The sequence below is a fragment of the Nipponia nippon genome, unplaced genomic scaffold (genome assembly GCF_047370975.1).
Source record: "Nipponia nippon isolate SJK-2023a ecotype South Korea unplaced genomic scaffold, ASM4737097v1 scaffold_7, whole genome shotgun sequence".
Taxonomy (NCBI): Eukaryota; Metazoa; Chordata; class Aves; order Pelecaniformes; family Threskiornithidae; genus Nipponia; species Nipponia nippon.
This window is the reverse complement of record NW_028262391.1, coordinates 34,699,423-34,725,307: the sequence shown is the minus strand read 5'-3', so window position 1 is coordinate 34,725,307 and position 25,885 is coordinate 34,699,423. Positions and strand designations below refer to the sequence as shown.

Genomic DNA, 25,885 nt, shown 5'->3' with positions numbered 1-25,885 from the left:
CCATAAAGCTGGTAGATGGCCTTATGGTTCCTTCTCAGGGGGGCTTTTTCCTCTTTCTCTTTGTTTCGTATTGCTTCTTTCCTTAATTTTTAACTTTCAGGAACCTATTCAGAAGGCACTAATTAATGTTAGAGGTAATCTCTTCGGAGTATGTAGTGTCAAGGAATGTTTACGCACTAAACATTAGTAGCAGTTAAACCGTCAATGTCAAAATACATAAGTTCAAATGTTTCAGAGTCTGTCTCCCTGATTTTAAGCTTATCTAGTCTAAGAACAGAAAACACATCATACCATATCTTTTCAAATTCACCAAGAGTGGTAGGATCATGGAGTAATTTGGGCTGTAACAGGCCTCGGGAAGTCATCTAGCCCAAACTCTGGCTCAAAGCGGATGCCTGCCAGCAGCAGAATTCCCCTCCTGTCAGGATTTAGCACCACTGCATTCCTAGCCTGAAAAAGCAACACCTCTGTAGCACACTGAGAACAGGATGATCCCATGGAGCTCCAAGAGAAATATAAGGAGAAAAGAAACATTTTACCCCAAACTTAGACGTAATACAATAGGACTTCTACTCTCACAAAGAAGTGTCACCAGCATTTATTTTGCTTTGCTTATCTGAAAGAGGGCACCTCAGCTAGGATCTCATAAACTGCCACTGATCTCGTGCTAATGGAAGAGAATGCCTTTCACTGAATGGCCAGAAACTCAATATATGGTTTCACTAAGTACCCATAAATCCAATTTTCCATTATGTATTATGTTTCCTAATTGAACATAACTTGCTTAACTGCTCACTAGCTGAAGTAGTACCAGCAAAGCAGTTTACCAGCAAAACTGCAATCAAAAGTGAGAAACAACGCTTCACTGCAAGTCTGTATGGTTTCTGTTACTTGGTGATTTTTTTTTAAGGAAACGTATTTAGAAGGTGACCTCCATCTACTCTCACTGCCAGCAAAGTTAAGAAACAAAATACAGTGAGATTTTCAAACTGCATGGACCTCACAGACCATTCAAAAGTTTCCTCATCCATTTCTGATTCGATGTTCATTAGGACACGCTGAGAATTGAGCATTCATTAGATTTCAATGAGGCTTATGAGTGCAACAGGAATGTGCCAGGACACATTTGGCTTTAAATGGCTTCACTGCAGTACCCTTCTAAATGAAAGCTACTAAGCCATCATAAATTACATTAAAATTCTTATGAAAATGACGTGGTTCTTATGCTTTAAGATTTACAGCGGCCCTTGACCTACTGCAGAGCACAGCAATAACTGCATAATCTTGCAAAACAACACGTAATATTTTTACTTGCTTAATTAAGGGTAAGTTAAGAGTAACTTGGCACATCTAGTGAAGGCTTTCTTAGCCTTTGTTCTCTTACAGTTTCACGTGGCTGGACACAAATACGAGCTGTCATCACAAACAACACAGGAGAGTCATTCCCCACAACTAAGTGGAGGGCTGTGGAAAAACTGGATCATATTTTCAGAATTGCCATTTATTAAGGCAACTCCTAGAAATGACTGTGGTTTTTTGCTGATAGGGAAAAGCTTACAAAGATGTAATTTCAAAGCCGAACCATTAGGGGAAAGTTGTTCACTGTAACTCAAGTGCTGTTGGAATCATACATGAAAGGATGAGAATGCGTAAATACAAAGCTACTTGCTTACAAAGAAAGCTCCATTCATGTATGAAGTTCTCGTAACTCCTCTTTCTCTCTTGAACATTAAGTGCTGCTTCCCATGGCTGATTCACCCAGCAGCCGTGCATACAGCTGCTGTGTTGGGTTGTTCATAGAACCGTATGGGCAGCAAAAGCTCCTGCTAATGCTTTCTCTCTGAACCCCTCAGCCCACCCTTTGAAATCCTTGCCTTTATATAAGACTATTCAGTTCCTGGATGATGGGGTGCAGTAGACAAAATAGCTCCATGCTAGCATAAATCAAAGAACTGTCAATATTAACTAGTTACAATCAAATACCAAAATATTATGAATAAGCACCAAACACCAGCAAAGTACTTCCTTTTCATTAACAGCCCTATTTGGTATCAAAAGTCATATCTGGAAAACCTTCATTTAACATTCAGTGGAAAGCAGTGACAGCCTTTGTGCTGACGTACAGCTCAGAGGAACCGTGATGGCTGGACTCACGTTTAATAGGAACTGTTCTGTGACACTTGGCTGGCCAGAACACAGTTTGCATTCATGCAGAATTGCCAGCCTCTCATCTTAAAAAGTCATGAGCCAAACCCCTAGATTAGGGATATTCAGCTAAAAAAATATTCCGCTTGTAATAACATCTCAAAGCTGGCAATATTATGAATGACACAATAAAAAGACTGTCCATAACAATGGCCATATTTACACCAGAATTTCAGACTAAGGCAGCTGCACCAGCGGACCAAACCCCCAGCATAAGCAAACTCTGAATTTTGTACAATTCCCCTGGCGTCAATTATTGAGGATAATTTCTATTGCTGAATCTGCCTGATGATCTCTTACCCCGTAGATTAAGGTGATACACCGTGCCTGTTGGTGGCACAGCCTCAAGCTGGTTTTAAAACCAAACAAGCCACAAGAATCTTATTCAGAGAGTTCTGCACGCACGTTCTGCACAGACCAGGGAGGGAGCGACGCTCACGCCAAGTGCGGTGAGCCCTGTGTACACAGACCGACCGTTTCTGTAGCCTAAGCAGGAGACGCACAAGCAGCCTCACTTGGCTGCACTGGCCCGTGCAGGGTCTGCCTCAAAATCCATAATCAAAATGTTTACTGTAAGGCACTGTGTAGGAGTGTAACCACATATGACTAAAGCAGATTATTATGTCTGTGGCAAGAAAATAGGCTAAAAAAATAATAAAAATACTTAGCCAGGAAAATAATCTTTAGGAATTATTTTTTTTATTTAGAATGTATGGAGACACTTCATCTTCAAGATTAAGTCAGGTTTTTGCTTTTTGCAGCTCTCTGGCATAACTAAATGCTTTCATATATGCAAATGAGGAGAAAACGTGGCCTCTTTCAGCAGTAATAAGTATCTGCCTGTTGCTACCTTAAAATCACAGCAATCACATCTGGTAACTGCCCTTTTCTCATGTTTCCACTAGTTTTCAGACTTCCTCTTGTGGTAGCTTGAGACTGCGCATCTGGATGTTTTAAACATACAAAGGAATTGCTAGAGCAAGCAAAAGAGAAAACGGTGCAGAGAGTTAAGATGTGCAGATAAGCAACTGGTGCACTGTGCAGCTAAAGTAACGGACAGGCAGTCGGGGAAAATCTTTTTCCAAAGAGGAGAGCACAAGCTTAGGCAGAATGAAGACTCACATTGTCTGTGGCTTTGTTTTTAAAGTACTATTAATCCAAGTATATCTTTTTAACAAAACTTTAGCTGCACCGTCACCAATCATTAAGTTTCCTGGAGACAGCACTCCCAAAACAGACAAAGAACTAGCAGTGGTAAGTGTTGGTTTCATCTTTGCTTCAGATTTATATTGTTGTTTCATAAGCAGATGTTTCTTTCTTGTTTCAGCTGAGGCTAAGGAATGACTGTAGCATTTTCTCCCCAGAGTCTCTGGAAGTGCTAGCTAGCTAGCAAAGGTATCAGCTTTCCAAAGTTAAAACTAGAGCCAAGTAATGTTTCCTCTCTTAAAACTTTTAAAGCCGGCAAAGAAAGACTTTTTTTTTTTTTCCTGAAGTCTGAACATACAAAATAATTTCATTAAATCATCGCGACTATAATCAAAAGATTGCAATGGTAAGAGGGGAGAAGGGCAAATAAGAGGTGTAATTTTTTTACTGAAATCAAGCAGAAGTGAGGGCTGTTGAGACTCACTTAATGCATGTATCACAGCTTTCAGAAGTTGGTTTTCCAGATTATTTACCTTGCATTGCATAAACACAGCTTTAAGGGACGATTACAATCGAAAGCTGCCTCGAGTTTCAGAAGCCACTGTGACTAGTTTTGACTTTGAAAAAAAAAATCTCATCAGAGGTTTAAAGAAATATTTTTTTCCAAATTCAGTGTGGAACAGAAAAAGGACTTTGGATTTGTGACATTAGCAAATGATAGCTATAACTCTACAGCATTTTATTCCAACCTTATTTTAGCCCTGTGGACCCTCATAAAAATAACGTTATGGGGAAGTCCATTTAAGGGGAGATTGAGATGGATTATCCTTATTTTAGCATGTAAATTATAGACATTTCTCTTCTTCAGCAGTAAGTCCATTTTAAGGAAGATTGAGATAAATTATTCTTATTTTAGGACACAGAGGTTTGAAAGTTGGTCACTTTTCTTTAGGAATTGGTGTGCATCTTGGGAAAGCTTGCCAGGTTAAAGAAGGTCTGGGGGAGGGGAGGGAGAGAATTTCCAGATGGGAGCTGTGGTGGAAAGTTTAGGAAAAACAGACAAACTGACCCAAAAAAGGGCACTCCTCAGCCTTTAACAAAACAAATTCACCCAAGGTTTTGCCTTAGCAGCACAGCAGCCAGGGGATGGGGGGCAGCGTATGTGGGAGAGGAGAGTGGTCCCACATGTCTTAATAGTAATTTAACCACTCTTAAATAAACTGTTTTCTTAGACACAGCCAGGCTTTTATTCAATAACAGCAATCCACGTCTCCCCTCATCTCTGTTTCTTTCAAGCAATCTATTTATTATGTGTACTCAGAGGAAAATTACAAGCTGGTTTAACACTGCCGTTGTTCTTTGTCTTTCTTGTATTCTTGGGTAATGCTAATTGGCTGCCTTTCCCTCACACCCTCCATCGGAACACCCCCAACACTCAGCATCAGAACACAAATTGCTATGTTGCAGCTGGACCCTGTTTCATTAATGGGCTGGATCAAAATTCCAGATCACCACAGCTCCCTGCTGACTCTGGGGAAACTGAATTTTGCAGCCTAGGCCAAGATGTGGTTTACACAGACACTACATTTTCTTCAAGATTCTTTTCTCGTAGAACAGCTGGTTATGTTCATTTCTCATCTTCAGTAAAATCTCCATTTTAGGAAAAATTGAGAGGAATTATCTTTTTATTTAGAATCCTCGCAAGTAAAATTCTTTACCATGCCTCATTTTATATTTTTGGTTGTACGTCTTACTCCCAAACCTAAAATGGCAAGAGCAGCATCCTGCTTCTTCAGTAAACTTCAGTTCTGATGTATAGTCTATATTATATCATGGTACCTCACTGGGAGATGCAAACAGAGGCATTAGAAAATCTATCAAACTACATTAAAATGAAAATTGGGATAAGGACAGATCCTCCAAACTGGCCTGTTTGATTATGTTCTTAATGCATTTCACATAATTTCCTCCAGGCCCCATCAACTATGAGCAGACAGAAGCTTAGTGGTAACAAAGGTGAAACCATTCTGTGTCCATTATTTGCCAGTGCCAGTCTCCACTGGAGAAATACCACATCAGAAGTTATAAAAATCACAAAAACTAGGCATAGTCTGTGCTTAGTCAGTAGGTGGATGGAGGACCTTCTGCAGGAAATGGTGTAACATCTTGATTAAATCCTTTTTCTGAGTAAGGTCTGAACCATTTCCTATGTAGGGTAGACGAGGTACGCCTGGACTTCATGAGGTGGTGGTGAAATCCAGGCTTGACCAACTGCAGTCATCAAATATCCTTTGTTGTATTTTGCTGATGCAGTGGTGTTATCCCCAGTCTCCTGGGTGAACTTCAGTCAATTAATTAGATACATAAAGTAAGGTTTCCCTCAGGAATACTTCCTGGCACAAGAACTTAAATGTGCAGTCACTTTGTCATCTTCTTGTAGTCCTCAGTTAGAAATAATTCTCTCTGGTATTTCTGATACATTTTTGGCAAATATACCTTTACCTTATTTAGGGTGTTTTCCTACCTTGGATTTGTAATTAATATTTTGGATACAATACCTGAAGGATGCTTCTACCTCTGCTACACACCGTTTTACTGGAAAGATCAGTAACTTGCAACCTTCCTGCCTAACAGCATCATGAGCAAGGGCATCTCTCAGCTCTGTGCCATGCTAAGCACCAGTTAGGATGGCCTACACAGCAGTTTGGGAACACCTGCCATTTGACATGGCTGTAGCTTTTCTTTTAGAGCTAGGCATAAAATATTGCAAACCCAGACTGGAGTGTGGAGTTCCTGAAATCTCTGTGCAAAAGAACCGTAAGACTCACTTTACTGGATAAAGCCTACAGCTCCAGATAGTTTAGTCAAGCTGTTTAGAATCTGCGAATGAAAATAATTAGATAATGATAGGTTATTATCATTATAGAAGTACCCAAACTAACATCTTCATCATAATCCATTTATCTACTCCTCAATGAGGATATAAATTCAACAATCCGAAGCTGTACGTAATCTAAACAGCGTGACTGAGCCTATCTGTGCAACAGTCCAAGCTAAGGCAACAGCTTGAGCTACAGGTTTTCTCAAATTCAGCCTGGATCCAAACATTGAACCCAAAACCTCTAGCTAGCCAGCAGTCTGTTGTGTGGCCATGTTTGTTAGTCTCCAGTTAGGAACAGAATTGACAAAGGATTTTATACAGTTCCTGAAGATATAACTGGAAGTTTTCTCATTTGCTTCTTGTCACTCTTTTTCATTTGAATGACTATGTTTTTATGGCAGGTTTCACCACGTGCTAGAGACTGCCGGGCATTCTCTCAGGGTTGGTCCCTACCCCAAGAAGCTCACAGTTATTCTGCCTGTCAACACTGAACTTAAGGGGAAAAATACTAAATTGTTTGTGTGAGCTCACTTGTGTATTGCACAGAAGGTGGGGACCATGTATGGATATTCAGGACCACAGCTGTTCATCTACAGTTTAGTTTAACATAAATATGCAATTTATCAACACACATCTGAAAGACATGGCTGCTTAACTGGAACAATTGCCGGGGAACAAACTAACCCACTGCTCCTCTGGGATTAGAGGCAGCAGCAAACAACAGACAGAATTTTTTAAAATTTTTTTTTTTTTTTTTTAACCGCACTACACCTGCTTCTTAGGTCATACTGATCAAAACGGAAAGTGGGGGAGACTTGGGTGGGTATTATTTTAGGTAAGAGATGAAAATAATGAGATTTGTGCTGCCTTTTCGATCTTTTATGACCACTGTTTTCTAAGGAGAGAGAATTTTGTGATCTGCCACCATGGTTTTATCAGAAAGACCAGTCTGGCCATAATCTGCTGGAGTGTTCGATGGAGTTTTAAGTATGCAGATATTGACTGACTGCAGTGTCCAGGCAACTGAGATGTTACCAAAGACCTTCTTCCTCAGGTCTTTGCAATGTTTGACTCAAAAGCAAACACACACAATATTCCAATAGCTCTATGTGGTTTGAATGAACAATGGGTTTTTTTCTTTTCAATTAATGCGGTCTCATTTGTGTGGTTGCTTTGATACCTTGACAAGTTTCTCAATAATCCAGAGTGTCTTCCAAGAAAAAAATACACAAAATCTAAAACTGTAAGCAGATTTATACATCATAAAGAAACCAAAAAAAGATAAATCCATTTTTACTTTGTAGTTCTACATTAAAGCTCTATGCTCTACCTACTAATAAAGCAATTCATTAAGTAAAGGTGATAGCTAATAGTGGAAATGATTGCTTCATTAGCAATGTTGTGTGATCAAGGACGGTTTGTGTCAATTAAGGAGATTCTGCTGGTCTCTCAGTTACTAATAATAGTAATTTTGAAAAGAAATCTTGCAAATTACAGATGGAAAGCTAACATGGAATTACAGTATTTATTTGTAATGATTAACTATTTCTTTTATGAATTTTAAAATCTTTGTTCTGTGCTTTTTTTCCAAGCAATACCTGAATAAATACTATGGGTGCCCAAAAGACAATTGCAATTTATTTGTCCTGAAAGATACTTTGAAGAAAATGCAGAAATTTTTTGGGCTGCCTGAAACAGGAGATTTGGATCAAAATACTATTGAGACAATGAAGAAACCCCGCTGTGGTAACCCAGATGTAGCCAATTACAACTTCTTTCCAAGAAAGCCAAAATGGGAAAAGAATCATATAACATACAGGTACTGACTGGCGACGTTGGGTTTTGCTCATACATAGCCATAGCACTTTTAAGAACCAATCAAACAAGACACTTAGAAGTGGAGTAGCTGCTTAGTGGGTTAGACAGGATTTCTTGAATTAGAATGTCTTTGTGTTTGGATAACTACCAGCTGCTTTAGCAAACACCTCTGAAATTTCAAATTGTAAAATTTCAGGAATAATCATCTAAAGATCAACTTTATGGTTCTGGTTGAGACTAATGAGGTTTTGGTTTTATTCTTTGTTCTGCTGCGAGCATCCTAAAGGAACTGGAGCAGGAGTATCTCATCTGCCCATCTGCTCAGAAGGGACCACAGTACTTACTGACTGCAGAGGCCATGTAGGAGGACAAACTCCTCTTCATTGAGCACTCATAAAAATGGAGGTCATCAAATAGATTTTAAAAGAAAACAATCATATTTCAGAGATATACAGACATAATTTAAAGCAAACTTATTGCAATAGGTTTGGCATGTTTTAATTTTTTACTTTTACTCTGAAGAGTTAGGGACCGATATAGCTCTCACTAAAGTCAGTAATAAAAAAAATCTCATTACCTTGGATGGTCCAGGAACAAACTTTTAGCACCAATGAGAACAAACAGCAGATTTGCCTTAGCTGCTTGACTTGGTCTGCTGCTTCCTCACAAGTTATGACTCAAAGCATCCCTCATTCTGCGACTAGCCTAACAAACACCGAAAAAACCCGTGGCAGCGCTCACAGCCCCCTCTTGCTGATGTGCTTCCTCAGATTCTTCCTCATTCTTCTTAAGCACAAAGTAGTCTCCCTCACTATGCACAGCCCCAGCAGCAAAGAATTGGAAACTTTCTTTACATGGAGATAAGCTGGCTACAATATAAGGCACTCAGAAGTCCAATGAAAACATATGAAGAAGAAAGCAATGCACTTAAGAGTTTGTCCCTTTCTCATGTCAGGCCTATGGCTCTATCTTACATGCTTTTACCTCCTATTTCCCCATGTATCCCATTGCCAATGTAACTGACACACTGGTAAAGGATTAGCATTCAACTGGGATGAAACAATACACAGCTACTACAAAGGTGAAGGAGAAGGACTGTTTTTCTGTTATTATTACAGAGCAAAAAAATCCACACTAGAAACTTTCAGAATGTTATTGAGCTCTTTTTCTGGCAAATAAATCTTATCAAGATGTGCTTGTATGTTCATGTCTAAAGGGACAGTATGACTTGCAAGCTAAGTAGTTTACAAAAATGTAAATCTCACATCTAATGGAGCAAAAGAACATAAGGTGATGTTCTTGCCAGCACCTCAGCGCTGATGCAAAACCCTGAATCGTTTGTGCAAGGCCCACTGCCATACAGGCTTTACAGCCTCTGGCTATATAATTTTCTTCATGCTGCTGCATCAATTCCAAAGGAAAATAAACAGTAAGCGCCACATCTAAACACATCTCTGAATCAAAGGGAAGTGTATAGATCTCATGTGGAGCAGTGCTACCTCTTAACCATTTTCACTAATGAGTCCACTCAGCATTTTGATCAGTAAACAACAAATACTGGGAGGGGGTTTATGTGTTATTTAACTCTTCCTCTTACCTCTAAGGATTATAGGCTATACCCCGGATTTGGATCCTGAGACAGTAGACGATGCCTTTGCTCGAGCCTTTCAAGTCTGGAGTGATGTCACACCGCTGAGATTTAACCGAATAAATGATGGAGAAGCAGACATTATGATTAATTTTGGCCGATGGGGTATATTTTTCTATTTTTACACTTCTTTTGTTTTGATCCTTTCATTAATCCTTAGTTTTGGAATGATCTACCCTCAATAAGTAGTACCCATGAGCGTTTCTGGCAAACCTTGTCCTAGTTTGCACTTGGCTTATACAGGCTAAGATCTAATTTCACTAAGATTTTTTTTTTCTTTCTTATACATGAGAGAGAGAGAAGTATTTATACAGTATCCTTATACTATATTTATCTTTCCAAAAGAGAATTGCTAGGGGCAACATTTTATTTTTAAATTTACAAATCAGAAATAGAACTGGGAAATATTGGTACAGACCTTCAGATGATGTGAGCTGGCTTCCTGCCACAGAAGAGAATGGAATGCCATTGTACTGTTTATTTATAGCTCCGTACTCAGTTTTCCAGTGATAATGGTGGAGGTCCTAACATATTGGAGCTTAAAAATGGATTTGTGACTTTCAGTTTTGACTCCATAGCTGGTCTCTGTTCTTTAGCATAGCAGAATGCAGGCTTTCAATACATTCTCTGGTCTTGAGGAATTTAAAAATATGGATCGTAAACTGAATTATGGTTCAAGTCCAGCTGATGATAGGTGACTTGATTCATTTTTGTTGTACATGCCTTCTCAATTAATTTTGGTTTCCCCTGAAGGAATGTTTATAGCTTTTCAGTGTAAACCTGGGGCATTTTAACTTGTTACAGACAGTCACAGAATTTTTAATACTAATGAAGATACTTGTGCAGCCAATCACTTGGGAGGTGGACTTTGGACGTGAAGTGAACAGTTCAAAGAATAACTGAGCTCTTTGTAAAAGCCTCCATTTCAAGCTGGTTTTCTTTGCTTTAGCTACTGATGAGTTGACCTCAAAAGTTTCAAAGATTCTGTACAGAACTCAAAACTTCAGATCCTCATCCAGGCTGGCTTGGTTCGCAAAAAAAGAAGTCTTACAAAAGCATAAGTGTTTCTGCTGGGTTTAGTACTTGCTGGTTATAGTCAGCTCAGAAACAGTGGGAGAAGAACTTCCACATTCGTTCATTCTTATCACTTCACTGCATGTCAGATTCACAGGAGCTGGGACATCAACAAGGTTTTTCATTTTTAAGCTTTCTCTTAAGCAAAGGATCTATTTTGAAATAAATGGGACTAAAGCATCTAATATACGTCAAAATCTTCTCCTTGACAACTGACACACTAGTCTACTGAAATGAATGAACTGAACTAGTATTAGGAGAGTGACATCAGCATGAAATCAGTGTAACGAAGTAGAGAATTGGGCCTGTGTATTTAGGGCTTCTGTTAAATGGCAAGATATCAGACCAAAAGGCCTGAAATCATGCAACTGGAGATGCTGGCAGCCAGGTTTGATGCACAGGTCAGTGTGGTGGGAAAGCTATGAATACCAGGGTTATGCCCTTGCCAGCCTGCCTTACCCACATGCGGTGTACTTCCAAGAAAAGCCTACAGTGTAATAACAGGAGAGCTACTTAACCTGCTGTTGCCCTGTGAGCTGCCTGAGTCTCGGAGTGGTTGATGTGGAGAAGGAATAGGCTCATTCACAGATTCAGAGCACTGAATAAGGGCTAGCTTTCCAGAGGCTCGCTACTGAGATACTCAGCGGATTTGCTTTCCTGCTTAAAGTAGTATCCTGCACAAAGAAAAGAGCACAGCAGTCTGAGGTGCAGCAGAAAAGATTAGCCTGCAAAAAGAAATCTGCCTTTACTTTCCAATCTCTGTGTGGAGATTGATATGAATTATCTGAGAATACCTCTCATCTACAAGTGTTTATTTTACAGCTCCTACCAGTCTCCATTGCGAAACAGCAGTGCGTATGCAGTCATACGTCCAATGTACAATATTTCACTGTTTTTCACTGTCTTTGATTCTTTTCCACAATACTTATGAGATATAAAATAACATGCTGTGACAATTGCAGTACTGACACTTAATGTTCTTTGTTGGAACGGGCTGCTTCTCTTCTGGTTCAGTCTTGCCAGCACAACCCATACCAATAAACTCACTCACGAGAGTATTCTGCTGTCTTGGATAGGAAAGCACGCATGATAGTCATCATTCACGTATCGCCTCTGACAGAGTTGAGGTCATTCGAATCTGCTCTTTTTTGTCTGCTTCCTCCTGCAGAACATGGTGATGGCTATCCATTTGATGGCAAAGACGGTCTCCTGGCTCACGCCTTTGCACCGGGGCCAGGAATTGGAGGAGACTCCCATTTTGATGATGATGAACTGTGGACTCTTGGAGAGGGGCAAGGTACCAGATTTTTTAATGTTTCAGAACATATGGCCTGCTGGCTGCTATGTTTTAATGTTGTTTCAGGCACTGCACTAAATGTTTTCATTGACATGTCAATAAATGTTAGGAAATGAAAATTAATTTATACACTTTAAATTTTTCTCTACAACATGTTTATGTAATTCCTAAATAAATGTTACCTAGGATTTCCCTTTCTGTTCCTCTACTGTTGCTCCTTCAAAAACTGAATTAGTAATGGGCCTGATGCTGCGCAACCTTCATGAATTGTGGGAAAAGTACAAAGCCATGACTATGATTTTGAATGCTTCAGTTCTCAGGGACTCAAACTACAACATCTTTAAGTTCATTTGTAAAAGGTAGACTGGCCAGTGCTTTTCAGCTGACATACCCTTTTTGAGATGACTTAAGCCGTGGCTCCAGTTGTTAAAAATGGAACCATCCACCTGAATAAGGATTTATATACGCATGGTATCTGTCAAAAATAAATGAAACATAAATCCCTCATGCTGATGACTGAAACAGAATCGACATCAAATGGTGGATTAAGAACATCTCCAAGAATCTTTAACAGGCAGTTTACCATACCCTTTAGAAGAAAACAACTGAAGTCCAGATAATTTCACCTGAACTAGACAAACAAGAGCAAGTATTAGTAGTTTGGAACCTCTTTTCTGCTTGAACTTTGCCACAATCATATAGCATTAATTATAATTATTCTACTGTAAAATAATTTGGAAAGCTTAGAATAAGAATGCAAACTCAAGTTTGCCTTTCATTTAAAATTCTAGTTCTTAGCTCTGCTCCCATTGAAAAAAAATAATTGAACGTTAATACCAAAATAGTCAACTTCCTTCTGTTTGGCTTTCTTTTAACTTAGCAGAAGCATTGACTGGTAGCTGTACCAACTGGCCTGGGTCCCTGCCTCAGACTAACAACGAACAGGAGGAAACTGTTTTCCATATTAGTGGAAATACCGCACAAGCATCCAGTTAGTTACTGCCATTAAAAGAAATGCTATGGATAAGTGAATTCTCTATGCATTACATATATTACAGCACCAGTACTGTAGTCTTAGGACTCCATGTGACAAACTGAAATAAACCCAGGATCTGGGTGTGTCTGTGCTACCACCCTATCCCCCAGTACCGCAGCAGATCTCATTCAAGTTGAACTGGAAATACCAAAGTGGTTTATGAGGCACAAGGCACGTTCAGCTCATGTTCAACTGCTGCCTGGAACCTTTCAAACTATACTGAACATTTTAGACCATATTACCAAAGAAACTAAATTAGTAAATGTATTAACAGCATGTTTATAAGTTTGCATTGCCATAGTAACAACAACATATATATTTTTCTGGGCCGATTCTAAGGACTGTTCATTCTAACACTTCACCATGAGTAATATCCATGTAATTCTTTCAAAATTACCAGTTATTATTTCAGCTATGATCATCTTGCCAACAGAGAGACCAACAGCATATTGAATTTCAAAGTGGAAATTCAGACTGCATTTCTATACCAATGTCCTCCAGGAAAAGATGTCCAGAAACTGTATTTTTTTTATCTCAGTTGGTGGCTAATTTCACTGCTGCATTTGTTCTCTTTATAGTGGTCAGAGTGAAATACGGAAATGCAGATGGCGAATACTGCAAATTTCCCTTCTGGTTCAATGGCAAGGAATACAACAGCTGCACAGACGCAGGACGCAGCGATGGATTCCTCTGGTGTTCCACAACCAAAGACTTTGATGCAGATGGCAAATATGGCTTTTGCCCCCACGAGTGTAAGTAGATCATTGTTTCTACTGTTTTGTTTCCTAGTAGACTGTTCCCTGCTTCTTTTGCCCATCCACTTCTCCTTGTACTTTTTCCACTTCCTTTCTGGCAGATTTAGATTTACTGCTCTTTAATATCTCCTCAGTATCTAAGCAGATAAAACTCCCTGAAGGCTCCCTTGGTGTGGGAGAGTTTGTAACTGATGATGACCCAGGCCAGGGCATTTCTCTAAAAACAAGGACATATTGAAGATATGTCTGAAGCAATGTCGGCCCCATATATACATCAAAGACACTACAGGTTTAGTTTCACGATCCGGGAAAGACAACCACCTTTTAGAATAAGGATGGGGCCGAATTTGGAGATGGAGCACAGAAAATAACAGAAATTTCTGCCTAAACTGCAGGCCATTCCACTAACAATTGCAACTGCACCTCCTTCAAGAGCAGTAACTGACAAAAACTAGCAGTTAAGGATGAAACCCATTAAGCCAAACCTCTATACTTTTGCACACCAATTTTACCAACTGGTAGCCCAGGTCCTCTGAGTCTGGGAGCCCTTTAGTGCAACATGACACTATTATTGTCACAAATCACCCTTTAAATTACCTCATACTGCTTTTCAAAATAAAAAAAATGATTGAATATCAAGTGAGTATCTATGCTGGTACAAAGTTATTTATATGTTGGTACACTGCAAATTGCTAGCCAGGAAAGCACTCGCATTTTTAGAATTTAGTTTGGTTTGTTTTATTTTTGGTGGTGGTTTTTTTTGTTTGGTTTTTTTTTTTTTTTTTTTTTAACACAGGTCTTAGGATTTTTACTCATGAAGCAGTTCCAACAGCTCACTTTAGATACAGGAATTACACTGTATTTCAGAAATTATAACTCTATATCAGTATCTGTACAAAACTGTTAGAGGGTCCAGAAAAGCTAAGATAGTACTTAATTTCTAACTTTTTGGAATATGAACAGAATCCTCTGTTTCACAAGCCATTTATTTCATATTTGGAAACACTCATTTACAGATTAGACAATGTGTTTAATGCTTTCATGCAGCCATAACTTTTTAAAAATATACAAAATATGATTCTTACCATTCAAATGAAATTATCACAGTATGTTTCCTGTTAAACATCAGGAACATGTATTTATATGCTTGAAAATTTTGATGAGTCTACTGGATAAAAGATTTCGGACAATTTATTATTATATGAGTGTTAATTTGATCTCCTGTATATCACACAGCAGGAAACCTTTAGAGAAGCATTTAAGTACAATTGCCTGCTGCCTACTGTGCTAATTTATCAGCAGTGAGAAGAGTAGAGAAGGTAAGGGGCTTTTAGCCGCTTGTTCCATCTCCTGTTTGCCAGCTCCAGTGCTGGCACCTAAATGCACAGACATTCCCAGTACTGCAGTTTCCCACATTCACTTTATTCCCTTTGTACATAACTGATTGCTATAAGCTTTTGGCAGCAGGGACTGTTTCATCACTCTTGTTACCTCATGTCCTGAGCAATGGACCCTCCGGGTCACTAAAACTCCTGCCTGCTACTGCTGTGTCATAACAAATAATAAGAGAGTTATGAAAGAGAACGAAACAGAAAACAATGGAGGTTTTGTTGGACACATGCTAATTCTGCTTGGAACAATAGTACTAAACTTATTTATAATATTAGGGCTACATGCAGACAGTGCAAGGAAAGAGAATGCAGATTGCTGAAAGAAAATTAGTGATGCTTAAGATGTAAAGCTAATAGAACAAGACATGTTCAGGGTTTTGCCAGACCAAGAATGCACAAGCACAGCACAACATGTCCCAGGCAAGCCTCAATGGGTACTGTAAAAACACATGTATGTGCATTAATATGTATGTGTCAGTTAAGCACACATAGTTTTTTGAAAGCCCACAGATATGTGTATGTACGAAAAGTTCAGATAGGGTATCTTCAAAACTTCTCTGGTACCCTATTGTAGCCAAACACTAAATGGATTCCTGCTTGATAAATTTTGGGGTTTTCTCAAGTTCATTTGCAAGATCATACAGTTTCCAACATAAGATTATGAATTTTCTGCATCAGGATGCTAGTGTTTTGCAAAACTTATCTGTTGTAGAACATACCAGTCTGCTAGCCCTAATGTGATAAAAAAAATATTCTTTAATTTCCAAACCCCTAATTGCCTATTATAGATCGCATCTAGAGCTGGGATCTACCATGGTGACAGCTATTTATACAACCATAGGGGATGAAGAAGCAGAAGTGGGAACTTTTAACAGACTTCAGTTAAAAAAAAAAAAGATATCGTTAGTTACATGACTTTCAGAACTAGCTTCTTTAGCCTAACATTTACTTCAGTAGATTATACGCACGTACACGCACATACCCACACAATCATTTCTTCCTAAAACTTTGCCATCTCCTTCACTCCCCACCTTTCCCCAAATCTCCTCTCTTTCAAGTTAATCCTTCCAGCTGGAAAAGAGCAAAATTGGGCTTATTTCTTTAAAATACCTCAAAATGCTGAGATACAGTCGGAACAAAGCTTGGTTTATAGGTAGCTGGACAAACAGAGATCCATGTACCCTGACTGATACCTTTGTAAAATCCCAAAGTCATACAAGACTGAAAATGTAAGCAGTGAAGCACTCTCAGGGAGAGTTGGTTCTGGAAGTTGATGTTCCTGGAAATGCTTGTGTCAATGTTTCTGAAACGGAACAGAAGGGTTTCAGCCTTTTGTTTCTGATGTAATTGTTTTGCAAGATCCTTGAACAGTTATGCACAGATGTTTCTTATTAAATTCAGAGCAGCATTGTTCACGCATTATTCCAAGACACCATTTGCTAAAACCCAGCTAATAAATGCAGATCGGGGAGGATTTACATCACAGAGTCTGTGTTGGGGGCGACGTTCCCAGTTGTCAGTGTTTGTTTCTCCCCCATTTAGTTGCAATTCTTCCTGGTACAGAACCATGCTGCATATTTGGAAACATTTTTAAAGCTATGGTACTGCACCAGGCTTTGCTAAAGTTAGTTCCCAGATCTACACCCTAATTTTGTAGACTGATTCAACTATCATTTGTCAAAGCAGAAGAAGGGAAAGCAGAAAGTTATCTACCTACTACACAAATCTTATGCAGGTGTGTTGAATCTCTCCTTTGCCATATGGGATCAAGGGATGTTCAATCTTTCTCTTTACCAAACTCCACTGACACTACAGGAACTTTAGGCTCCTTTGGTCCTCTGGTACCTAACGTTACTGATACCTGTACTCTGCCTGTACCTCCCTCACACTGGTCGCAGTTCTTGTAGGCTGCTGCTCGACTGCTCTCCCAGGCAGAACCCTCATGTAGCTGCAGCTACCTCCACCTTGGATCTGTGCCACAGGGTTTTTAGCAGCCTTCCAGCCTGAGGTTTCCTTACATCACAACTGGCTGATTTTTCTGAGAAGAGCTAACAGTGCAGTGCAGCTCACAGATTAGTAATGTCCAGCCTGAATCTGCTCTCACATCAGCATACCTTCACTGATTTTTAAATTGCTGAGCTTAACATGATGCAGAACAGGAGTCAGGCCCTTTAAGATCCCGTTACAAATAAATAAAGCTTTTGTTTTGTTTTGGGGGAAACTGACCCAGTCTCTGTCTTTAACTTTCACTGACATTAAAGCAAAGAATTGGGGGGGGGGGGGGGCAGGATTTGAAAACTTAATAAACTGTTGTTGTTACCATCACATGATGTTACCTCAACCAAAATGAAAAACTGCATTTTGACTGTGACTCAGAAAGACTCCATGCAAAGCAGTAAGAGACTGACTTTCCATAAGGTTTTTGCAACTTAGCCACATTTAAACCAATAAAAAAAGGCTATTAAAATACAGAGTTTGCCAGACCTAGAGCTGGAAGCAGCTCATGTGGTAAATGAGTCATCTAAACAGCTCTGTTTAATTTTGCCTTCCAATTCTATAATTTCTTTATTAAAAAAAAAAAAGTCTTTCACCAATCACAATAGCTACAGTCTTAGTTAATGCCCATTTCCTAACTTATTACAGCATGTAAGACAACTACAAACATTTGCAGCTTGCTCTTTTGGGGAGGCACAGTGCGTGTTGCAGTTAGCTTGATGAGCACCTTTTGCCTAGAGACAGGACCTCTGTGTGGCTGCTTCCACGTCCAGGATGCAGAAGGATACAGATGAGAGCTTGGCCAGATCAGAAGTTCAGTGAACTCATGCATGTGAGCCAAGCCTACAAAGCTCCAAGTCCTCTCCTTAGCAGGACTGCAACTTACCTCAGTAACTTACTGGTTCATACCCCTGATACTGTGGCCAATTACTGATTTAAGTGGAAAAGGCAAAATGAATCATCTGTGTCACAATACCCCATCGTTAGAACCTTTCCCAGCCATCCTTCAGCCAGAAGAGGTCTTGAGTTTTTATTTATTACTACTCTCAAAAGTCAAGCACACTCATAAACCATGTCTCTTCCCATCAATGTATCAGACTAAGCAAAGGCAAACCCCTTCAAATCCTACACAAAGACTGAGGCTACAATGGCTTTTCAGTCATCAAAAATGACAACAGCAAAGTTAGAAATAACCTGCCAAGCCTTCCCACATACACATTTGGGTTTTAGCTGCAGCTTTAAACTGGGGGAAGGAGGAGGAGAAAGGTGTTCCCTTGGGCACCTTAAAAAAGGCCAAATCATGCATACTTTACACTGGGAATTCAAACAGATGTGTTTCATTCTGAGGGGCTGTTCTTAAATCTCAAGGGGAATTAGTGCATGGCTACATGAAGGATTTTTTTGTCTCTGTTCAGTGCAAAGCCCAGTTTGTTGCCCTCACGGTTTCCTCTCACCAGCACATGGCATTCACAGACACTGTCCTACCATTGAGGATTCGCATGGATAGAGCAGCCAAGAGAAGACACAGGCAGATTCACAAGATGTCAGATGCTCCGAGCCACCTGCATTTTCATGTAATTCAATTTGGACACACATTTTTTTTTAAATAGCAGCATAAGACATTTTATTTGTCTTCCTCTAGATATTCCAGAAAGTTTACTAAAACCCTAAAACAGATTCCAGAACTCTTGACTCAGTTTAATCCTCCTTCATCCACAAGAGAGATTTCTGGTTCTCAGGGTTGAGCCACGGGGCCTTGTTTCTGTATAAACAACCCATAGAAGACCAATACACTATGTTCAGGAACATAAACGAAGCAAAAGACAGGAGAAGCCTCCAGTGTTCAGCTTTGTCAGAGGAGACATATTTGTCCTCTCTTGCTTATCTCTTGAGTGCCTGAGCCCAGCTACATAGACTCTCAGAAATGAGAAGCAAAGCCTAGAGGAAAAGCCTACAGGATATTATCTGATTTTAACTCTACTGTATGTCAGCATCTTAAAGAAACTTAAGATGTACACAGATGACCATTAGGCAAAACTGATCTGGCTTGTCTGTGGCTCTGTACAAAGTTTGCCATTCTAGCTAACATTTTTGGTGCAAGGTAAATGAATCAGCAAAGCACTAAGGAACATGAGTGACTTTCCCATCATCCTCTTTCTAAATGTTGTTTCAAGAAGGGATATTAATTTTATGTTATGAGGCAGGCTATAAAGGATTCACACAATTCAAACCACATTCAAAGAGCTTGGTAGAATTTTCTCCATTCCCAGTTCATTTATAAAGATCAGTCATTCATTCCTTTCTATACATTTGTGAAGTTGTAACATCCCTTGTCTATCTTGCCAAAGCATTTCATTGTTGGTGTAAAATAGAATCATAGAATCAGAGCATGGTTTGGGTTGGAAGGGACTTTAGAGATCACCTGGTTCCAACCGCCCTACCATGGGCAGAGACACCTTCCATTAGACCAGACTGCTCAAAGCCCCATCCAACCTGGCCTTGAACACTTCCAGGGATGGGGCATCCACAACTTCTCCGGGCAGAGAGGCTGTAAGCATGAACTGCACCACACACAACGGCTGTCCAATCTCTGTCAAGACCTTTGCACATTACCATCAGCACGTTGTGATTCCTTGTTGATACTGAGCATTGAGTATTGACATTTTTCTCGTTTGTTCTCCCTGCAGCACTTTTTACAATGGGCGGCAATGGTGACGGGCAGCCATGCAAATTTCCCTTTAAATTTCAAGGCCAGTCCTATGATCAGTGCACAACAGAAGGCAGGACAGATGGATACCGATGGTGTGGAACCACTGAAGACTACGACAGAGATAAGAAATATGGATTCTGTCCGGAGACTGGTATGAGGAATGTTGTTTGCATAACACAGTCTAATTTGTTTTAAGTAACAAAAGTCTCCTTGTTTACACCTTCACCAGAGCATACAAAAGTTGATGAGTTAGGCACAACTTCAGCATAGGTGGCCAAGGAAGTAACTAGAACAGGAGCGATCTATGTAAATGATACGGTATGCCATAGCACACCAAGTTCATCAGGGATACACACACGTCATTGAACCATAGGACTAAATGACAACCACTGCAGGATAATTATGAGTCGATTACAATTTGTTAATGGCCCTGGAAGAGAAGTCTCATGTGATGGAAGAAAGCATGAATAATATTTTAGCTTAATACTTACCATTTATACTTGAAAAAAGAAATCCTGTTTAGTACGCTAAGCTTGAGTTAATAGATCTTTTCAGCAATTCAAAAGAACTAAGTGAAATGGTTTAGCCAGGAAAATAGATTTCTGCTTTCTTCACATTTTTTTATACTTTTTAACTTGAGTTTTATTACAGAAAGGAAGAAAAATTAATTTATAGCCTTGCATAGCTTGGCAGGTGTTCAATTTTAGGATACAGACTAGAGCCGTAAGTATTGAGTTAGCTACATCAGTTCTAAAATCTCAGGCTTTTAACAGAGTCAAGGTGAAGTTACATTCACCCTGTAGCACCCTGAAGCTACATTCAAACCTACATTCACCCTGTTTTTTTAAGTCTTTTGAAAATGCCCTAACCATTTCCAATAGGGATTCGATGTATTGGTATTGAGCTTCCTGTTACTTTTGATAAGCAGGTGTAACCCTTCAATTTTACCTCACAGATGTTTAAAAAAAAAAAAATAAAAGAAAGGATCAAATTCATTGTCACTTGCTACACAGTTAGGAAGAGAAAAATCAAAAAGATAGTTCAACAAACAAAAGAACCAATATATCTAGAATCAATATATCCAAAGGCCTAGGTAACTGTCTATCACTGGAACCAAGAAATAGACTTAGTTTAAGCTTTTTTTCAGCATAAAAGGTTATTGATTGAGGTGGCAAAAGGTTATTGATTGAGGTAGCTCTGATTTATTTCTTTTTTTTTTTAAATTTCTGGCTATTAATTAATAATAATGAATGAGAAATAAATAATAATAAATAATTAAGGACACAATCAGCTTTGCCTCTGTGTTGCTCTCCTGTACCTTCCCAAAAGATAGACCATAACTTGAAAGGAGCTGTAATTGCCAGGTAGCAGTGTAAATGAATTTAAATGCGTTTTATATTCTTTTAATATTCTGTTTATGACACCTACTTTAAAGTGTAATTTTAAATTTAGTTACACCCTCTTCCCTCTAGAAAATACTTGTACATGCATATATAAATGTTATTGCTTATATATTACCATCATATACTACATAGATGAGAACACACTTAGGGGAAAAATTTACAAGTTTTTTCAAGAATACTAGTTAAAAAAAAAATCCACGTTTGATATCCTTTTCTTTAGAAAATGTTTAAAACCATATGCTTTTAAACTGTACCCTGCTGTCAGCATAAAACAATTTCTCCATTTATTTGATATGACTCCTCTTCTGGACTTTTGGGGGGTTTCTTTACTTCAAAGCTTATACTTCAGTGGGACACCTACTAACCAGATGGATACTCAATAGCTCTTTAACCTTGCTGACACTAAACCTACCTTCGACCTATTTGAGACAGACTTTAAAACATCACCAGGAAAGACCATCAAAATAACAACACAAAGATACTTGCTATGCAATCACCTTCCACAAGACATTGTTAACTGCTGTTTTCTTAGAGCTGTGAACATGAGTCCGGGGCTCATTCTTGTTCCCACCAAAACTATTGGCAAATTCATTGCAATGGTAATGCCTAGACTTTTTCCTTCTTTTCTGTGTCAGAAAATTTTCTTTTCAAATATTACTTTTAATCTTATTCCTCATGTTCTTAAGAGGACTGCAGATTTTCTGCTTGCTTTCTGTTTTTACTGTGTAGTTCAGGAGAAAATGCATCAGCTTAATCTCACAAAAGGGATTCCCTTCTCACTGTGTTCTTCTGTCGTTTTCCACAGCCATGTCAACAGTTGGTGGAAATTCAGAGGGAGCCCCTTGTGTGTTCCCCTTCATTTTCCTTGGGAATAAATACGACTCCTGTACGAGTGCAGGTCGCAATGATGGCAAGCTGTGGTGCGCTTCTACCAGTAGCTATGATGATGACCGCAAGTGGGGCTTTTGTCCAGATCAAGGTAAGGCAGTGTGTCAGAGCAGTACAATGGTAACAGCATATTGACCACACCGAGGACATCACACTTATGATGACTGCATTCTCATACTTATCACTCCTGCCTGGTTACAGTACTTCTCCCCAACCCAAAAACTGAGCAAAACCCCTACAATTCAATGTGAGGCTATTCTTAAAGAGTCAGTCCCAGGGCTCATCTGCCTGAAACACTCAGATTTTCTAAAATTATAATGATGAAGTATCTTTCCAAAACATAAAAAAACCAAAAACATTTAATGAATGAATGAATGAATGAATAAATAAGTGTTTTCCTTGTCAGCAGTTTTTCCTTCCAAGGCTAAAAACCACAAGTACTATAGTATTTCACTAGTATATAATAATTATACTCTGATATTGGCCAAATTAGGAACAAATGCTAAATGTAAAAAATTAATACATTTGTGTCTTATATTGCCGAAGATGAAAAACATGTTTAAAAAATAAGAGAGACAGTGTAACGTTTGTATGGTGAATGTCTGTATTTAAAATTATTTTGGTCAATCTTTGTCCTTATTTGCAACATGGGTAAAATTAAATATAGCAAAAGGCTTTTTACACATTTACAAACAAATGCTATATTCAGGTTTTTCTTTTAGGAAGAAAATAACTGCCAAATTTCAGAGACTGTTTGGGCATAATTGATAAAATGTCATCCTATCATAAAAGATTTTTTTTAACCTAACAATATTTGGTACAACAGTACTGATTCAGGCTCTGTTCACAGACACACAGATATACAGACCTGTTTATCACTTGCATGCCATTTCATGATGAAAAGTAAGATTTGAGGTCTAGATTGCAAGTTTAATTCTTCTGTGCTTAAAAAAAAGTCTGATTTTTTTTGCTACACTTCCTTTTTTCACAGAAGTATTAAGACTGTGGTCAAAGTCACTTACATGTGAGACAGCAGCAAACAGCTACAGAAGACGTTTTAGAATCTCTCTAATGAAATGTCATTTCTGGCAATATGTATGACATTCACCATAGGAGGCTGTAAATACTAATTATGATATTTATTATTGGGAGATTTTTTGATGGGTAGCAAGGAAAATAAAATTATAAGACTATGAATAACCTGCATGGTACACTTCTATTTAGGTGCAAGCAGCTAATACTATCTTGCTGTGTTATTCAGGATACAGCCTCTTCTTGGTTGCTGCTCATGAATTTGGCCATGCTATGGGATTAGAGCACTCGGAGGATCCAGGAGCTCTTATGGCCCCTATCTACACCTACACCAAGAACTTTCGACTTTCTCAGGATGACATTAAAGGGATCCAGGAGCTATACGGTAAAGTCCTCCCTCATCAGCAGAACTCATCAGGAAAGCATGCAGCACAGGTTGAAATCTGGGACTCAGAACTTGCAGTAAATTTACATACTGCACAATACCACCAATGCCAGAAACATCCTCTGTTCCTTTATCTCTGCTTTCTTCATGTTATTACCAGGGCTCCTATTTCAATCAAATATCACAATTTAAGGATGAGGGGTCACTAAATTTACTGAACTAACAGGAGCCCCAGAACTTCCCATAACCAAACCTTTAGATGAAAATATCTAATGCTTTTACTGGGACAATTAAATGTGCTTTTGTCTAGCTTGAAATACCTGATGTGGGTGGTTTTGGGTGTTATTGTCTACAACACTGTGAACTTCCCAGATTGCAACTCCCTGTAAGAGGGGAAGGACATTGTTTCCTGTCCCAGCTTGGAAACAGTTCACATTGCCTTCCCACAACAATTCGAGCAGTACCGTCACAATGCCATTTGCAGATAGTGTGTAGAATCTGATACTTCGACGTAAATGATTTGGCAAGCTCCCGGAGAAAAAGTGGATTAAGTATTTTTATGTTGGTACATCTTTAAAATTTATTATTTTCTCCACAGATACCCTTAGTAAAATGCATAACTGTTATTATGATTAAAGTTCCTTCCACGTATATATTTTCTACCTTGTAGAGGCACAAGTATACTACAGTCAATTAAGCAGTCGAAGAAAATCTATACCATTTCTCTTTCTGTGCTTTTCACTTTTCTACTAAGATACCTTCCTAATTGTGACTATATTCTACAGTCTTCAACACCTTAGAAATGATAATAAGAATACACCAAAAATGATTGCCACGAGACCCCTTTTTATCAAAAATCTGATTTGAATCTTCATTTTTTCCTTGCTCTTAGCTGCTTTAATTAAGACTGGGAATTGAGACATGGGCAAGGTTAAGTGAATTTTCTAAGCTCACACGGCGTATCTTTGATAGAGTTCAGAATTTAACCCAGTTCTCTCAAGGCATACTTCAAAACCTGAGACAAAACTATCTTTCTTGCCTCTTTATAATTGATATAACCCTTTACAAACTGCTTTCTATACAAAACAAGTATTCAGAAAAACCTTTGTTTTCTGCCATTATTATTATCTCAAATCAGCTACACTCCACTTTGTTTCATACAGCAAATCAACCTGATGTCTAAGAAAAAAGGCAAATGCCTCATAAGGCAATACAGCAACAGCCAAATAATAAGACAAAACAAAATAAACCAGATGGCAAAATGCATGTTCCGAAGAGCACATTTTGATTATTGATGAGGGCAGAAAGATCATATAAATGGCTCAAATGCATCTTTGTAACTTGCAAAATACTGGCACTTCTAGAAAGAAGAGAAATCCACTTTGACGTCTCTCTCAGTAGAGTTGCAGATAATTCTGAATAGAAGGACTTTGAAATGCATTTCTCTTCTTTTTAGAAGCCAGTAAAATAAAAATTGTAATGTTAACATTTGAACCCAGTATAGTCACTTCTGAATATCTTTCCAGTTAAATAGGCAGCTCAACATGGATAGACAGGCACAGTGTCTTGAACGAGGCCACACAGCAGATAAAGGCAGGACTGGAAGCTAAGGCCTTCTCAGCTGTACTCAACCACCCTTCTTCTGAAAAGATTTCATTATAAGTTTTTTCTCCTTCAAGCACTGCCTCCAAATTATTTCCCTTCTAGAAATTATGGTAGTTCATATTCTCTATGTAACCTATGCAGCACTGTATTTCAGTGTAACAGAATATCTCTGTTCACCATTACAGAAGTATCGACCGATGTCGAACCTGGACCAGGGCCAGGACCAGGGCCAGGCCCACGTCCAACCCTTGGACCTGTCACTCCAGAGCTCTGCAAGCACGACATTGTATTTGATGGAGTCGCACAAATTAGAGGAGAAACATTTTTCTTCAAAGATAGGTAAGTGACAAATTCCTTATCAATGGGACCTCAAGGAGAGGAATCTGTCAGATCTATTAATCAAAATTTAGAAATTTATTATCAGGCACAATCTCTGCCCTTTCTTTCGTGTGTTCAGAGACAGCAAAGTGTCCTAATCAACTCCTAAGGGAAAGAGATGGCAAATTCTGGTTAAATAATATGGCTGCCTTTGCCACAAGGGTACGCTGCTGGCTCATGGTCAACTTGGCTTCCACCCTAGGTCCTTTTTCACAAAGCTGCTTTCCAGCCTGTTGGC

The 25,885-nt window shown here is 38.9% G+C and overlaps 1 protein-coding gene across 1 annotated transcript in view; it reads left to right on the top strand.

Annotated features, from left to right (window-relative positions):
* The first annotated feature begins 3,125 nt into the window (after positions 1-3,125).
* Positions 3,126-25,885, top strand: part of MMP2 (matrix metallopeptidase 2) — a 36,401-nt gene continuing 13,641 nt past the window's right edge. The window contains exons 1-9 of the mRNA XM_009469215.2: positions 3,126-3,459; positions 7,825-8,051; positions 9,655-9,803; positions 11,941-12,069; positions 13,684-13,857; positions 19,934-20,107; positions 22,165-22,338; positions 23,509-23,664; positions 25,455-25,608. Of these exons, the coding sequence (XP_009467490.1) occupies positions 3,316-3,459; positions 7,825-8,051; positions 9,655-9,803; positions 11,941-12,069; positions 13,684-13,857; positions 19,934-20,107; positions 22,165-22,338; positions 23,509-23,664; positions 25,455-25,608 (1,481 nt within the window). The 5' untranslated portion in view covers positions 3,126-3,315. The remainder of the gene's footprint in view (positions 3,460-7,824; positions 8,052-9,654; positions 9,804-11,940; positions 12,070-13,683; positions 13,858-19,933; positions 20,108-22,164; positions 22,339-23,508; positions 23,665-25,454; positions 25,609-25,885) is intronic.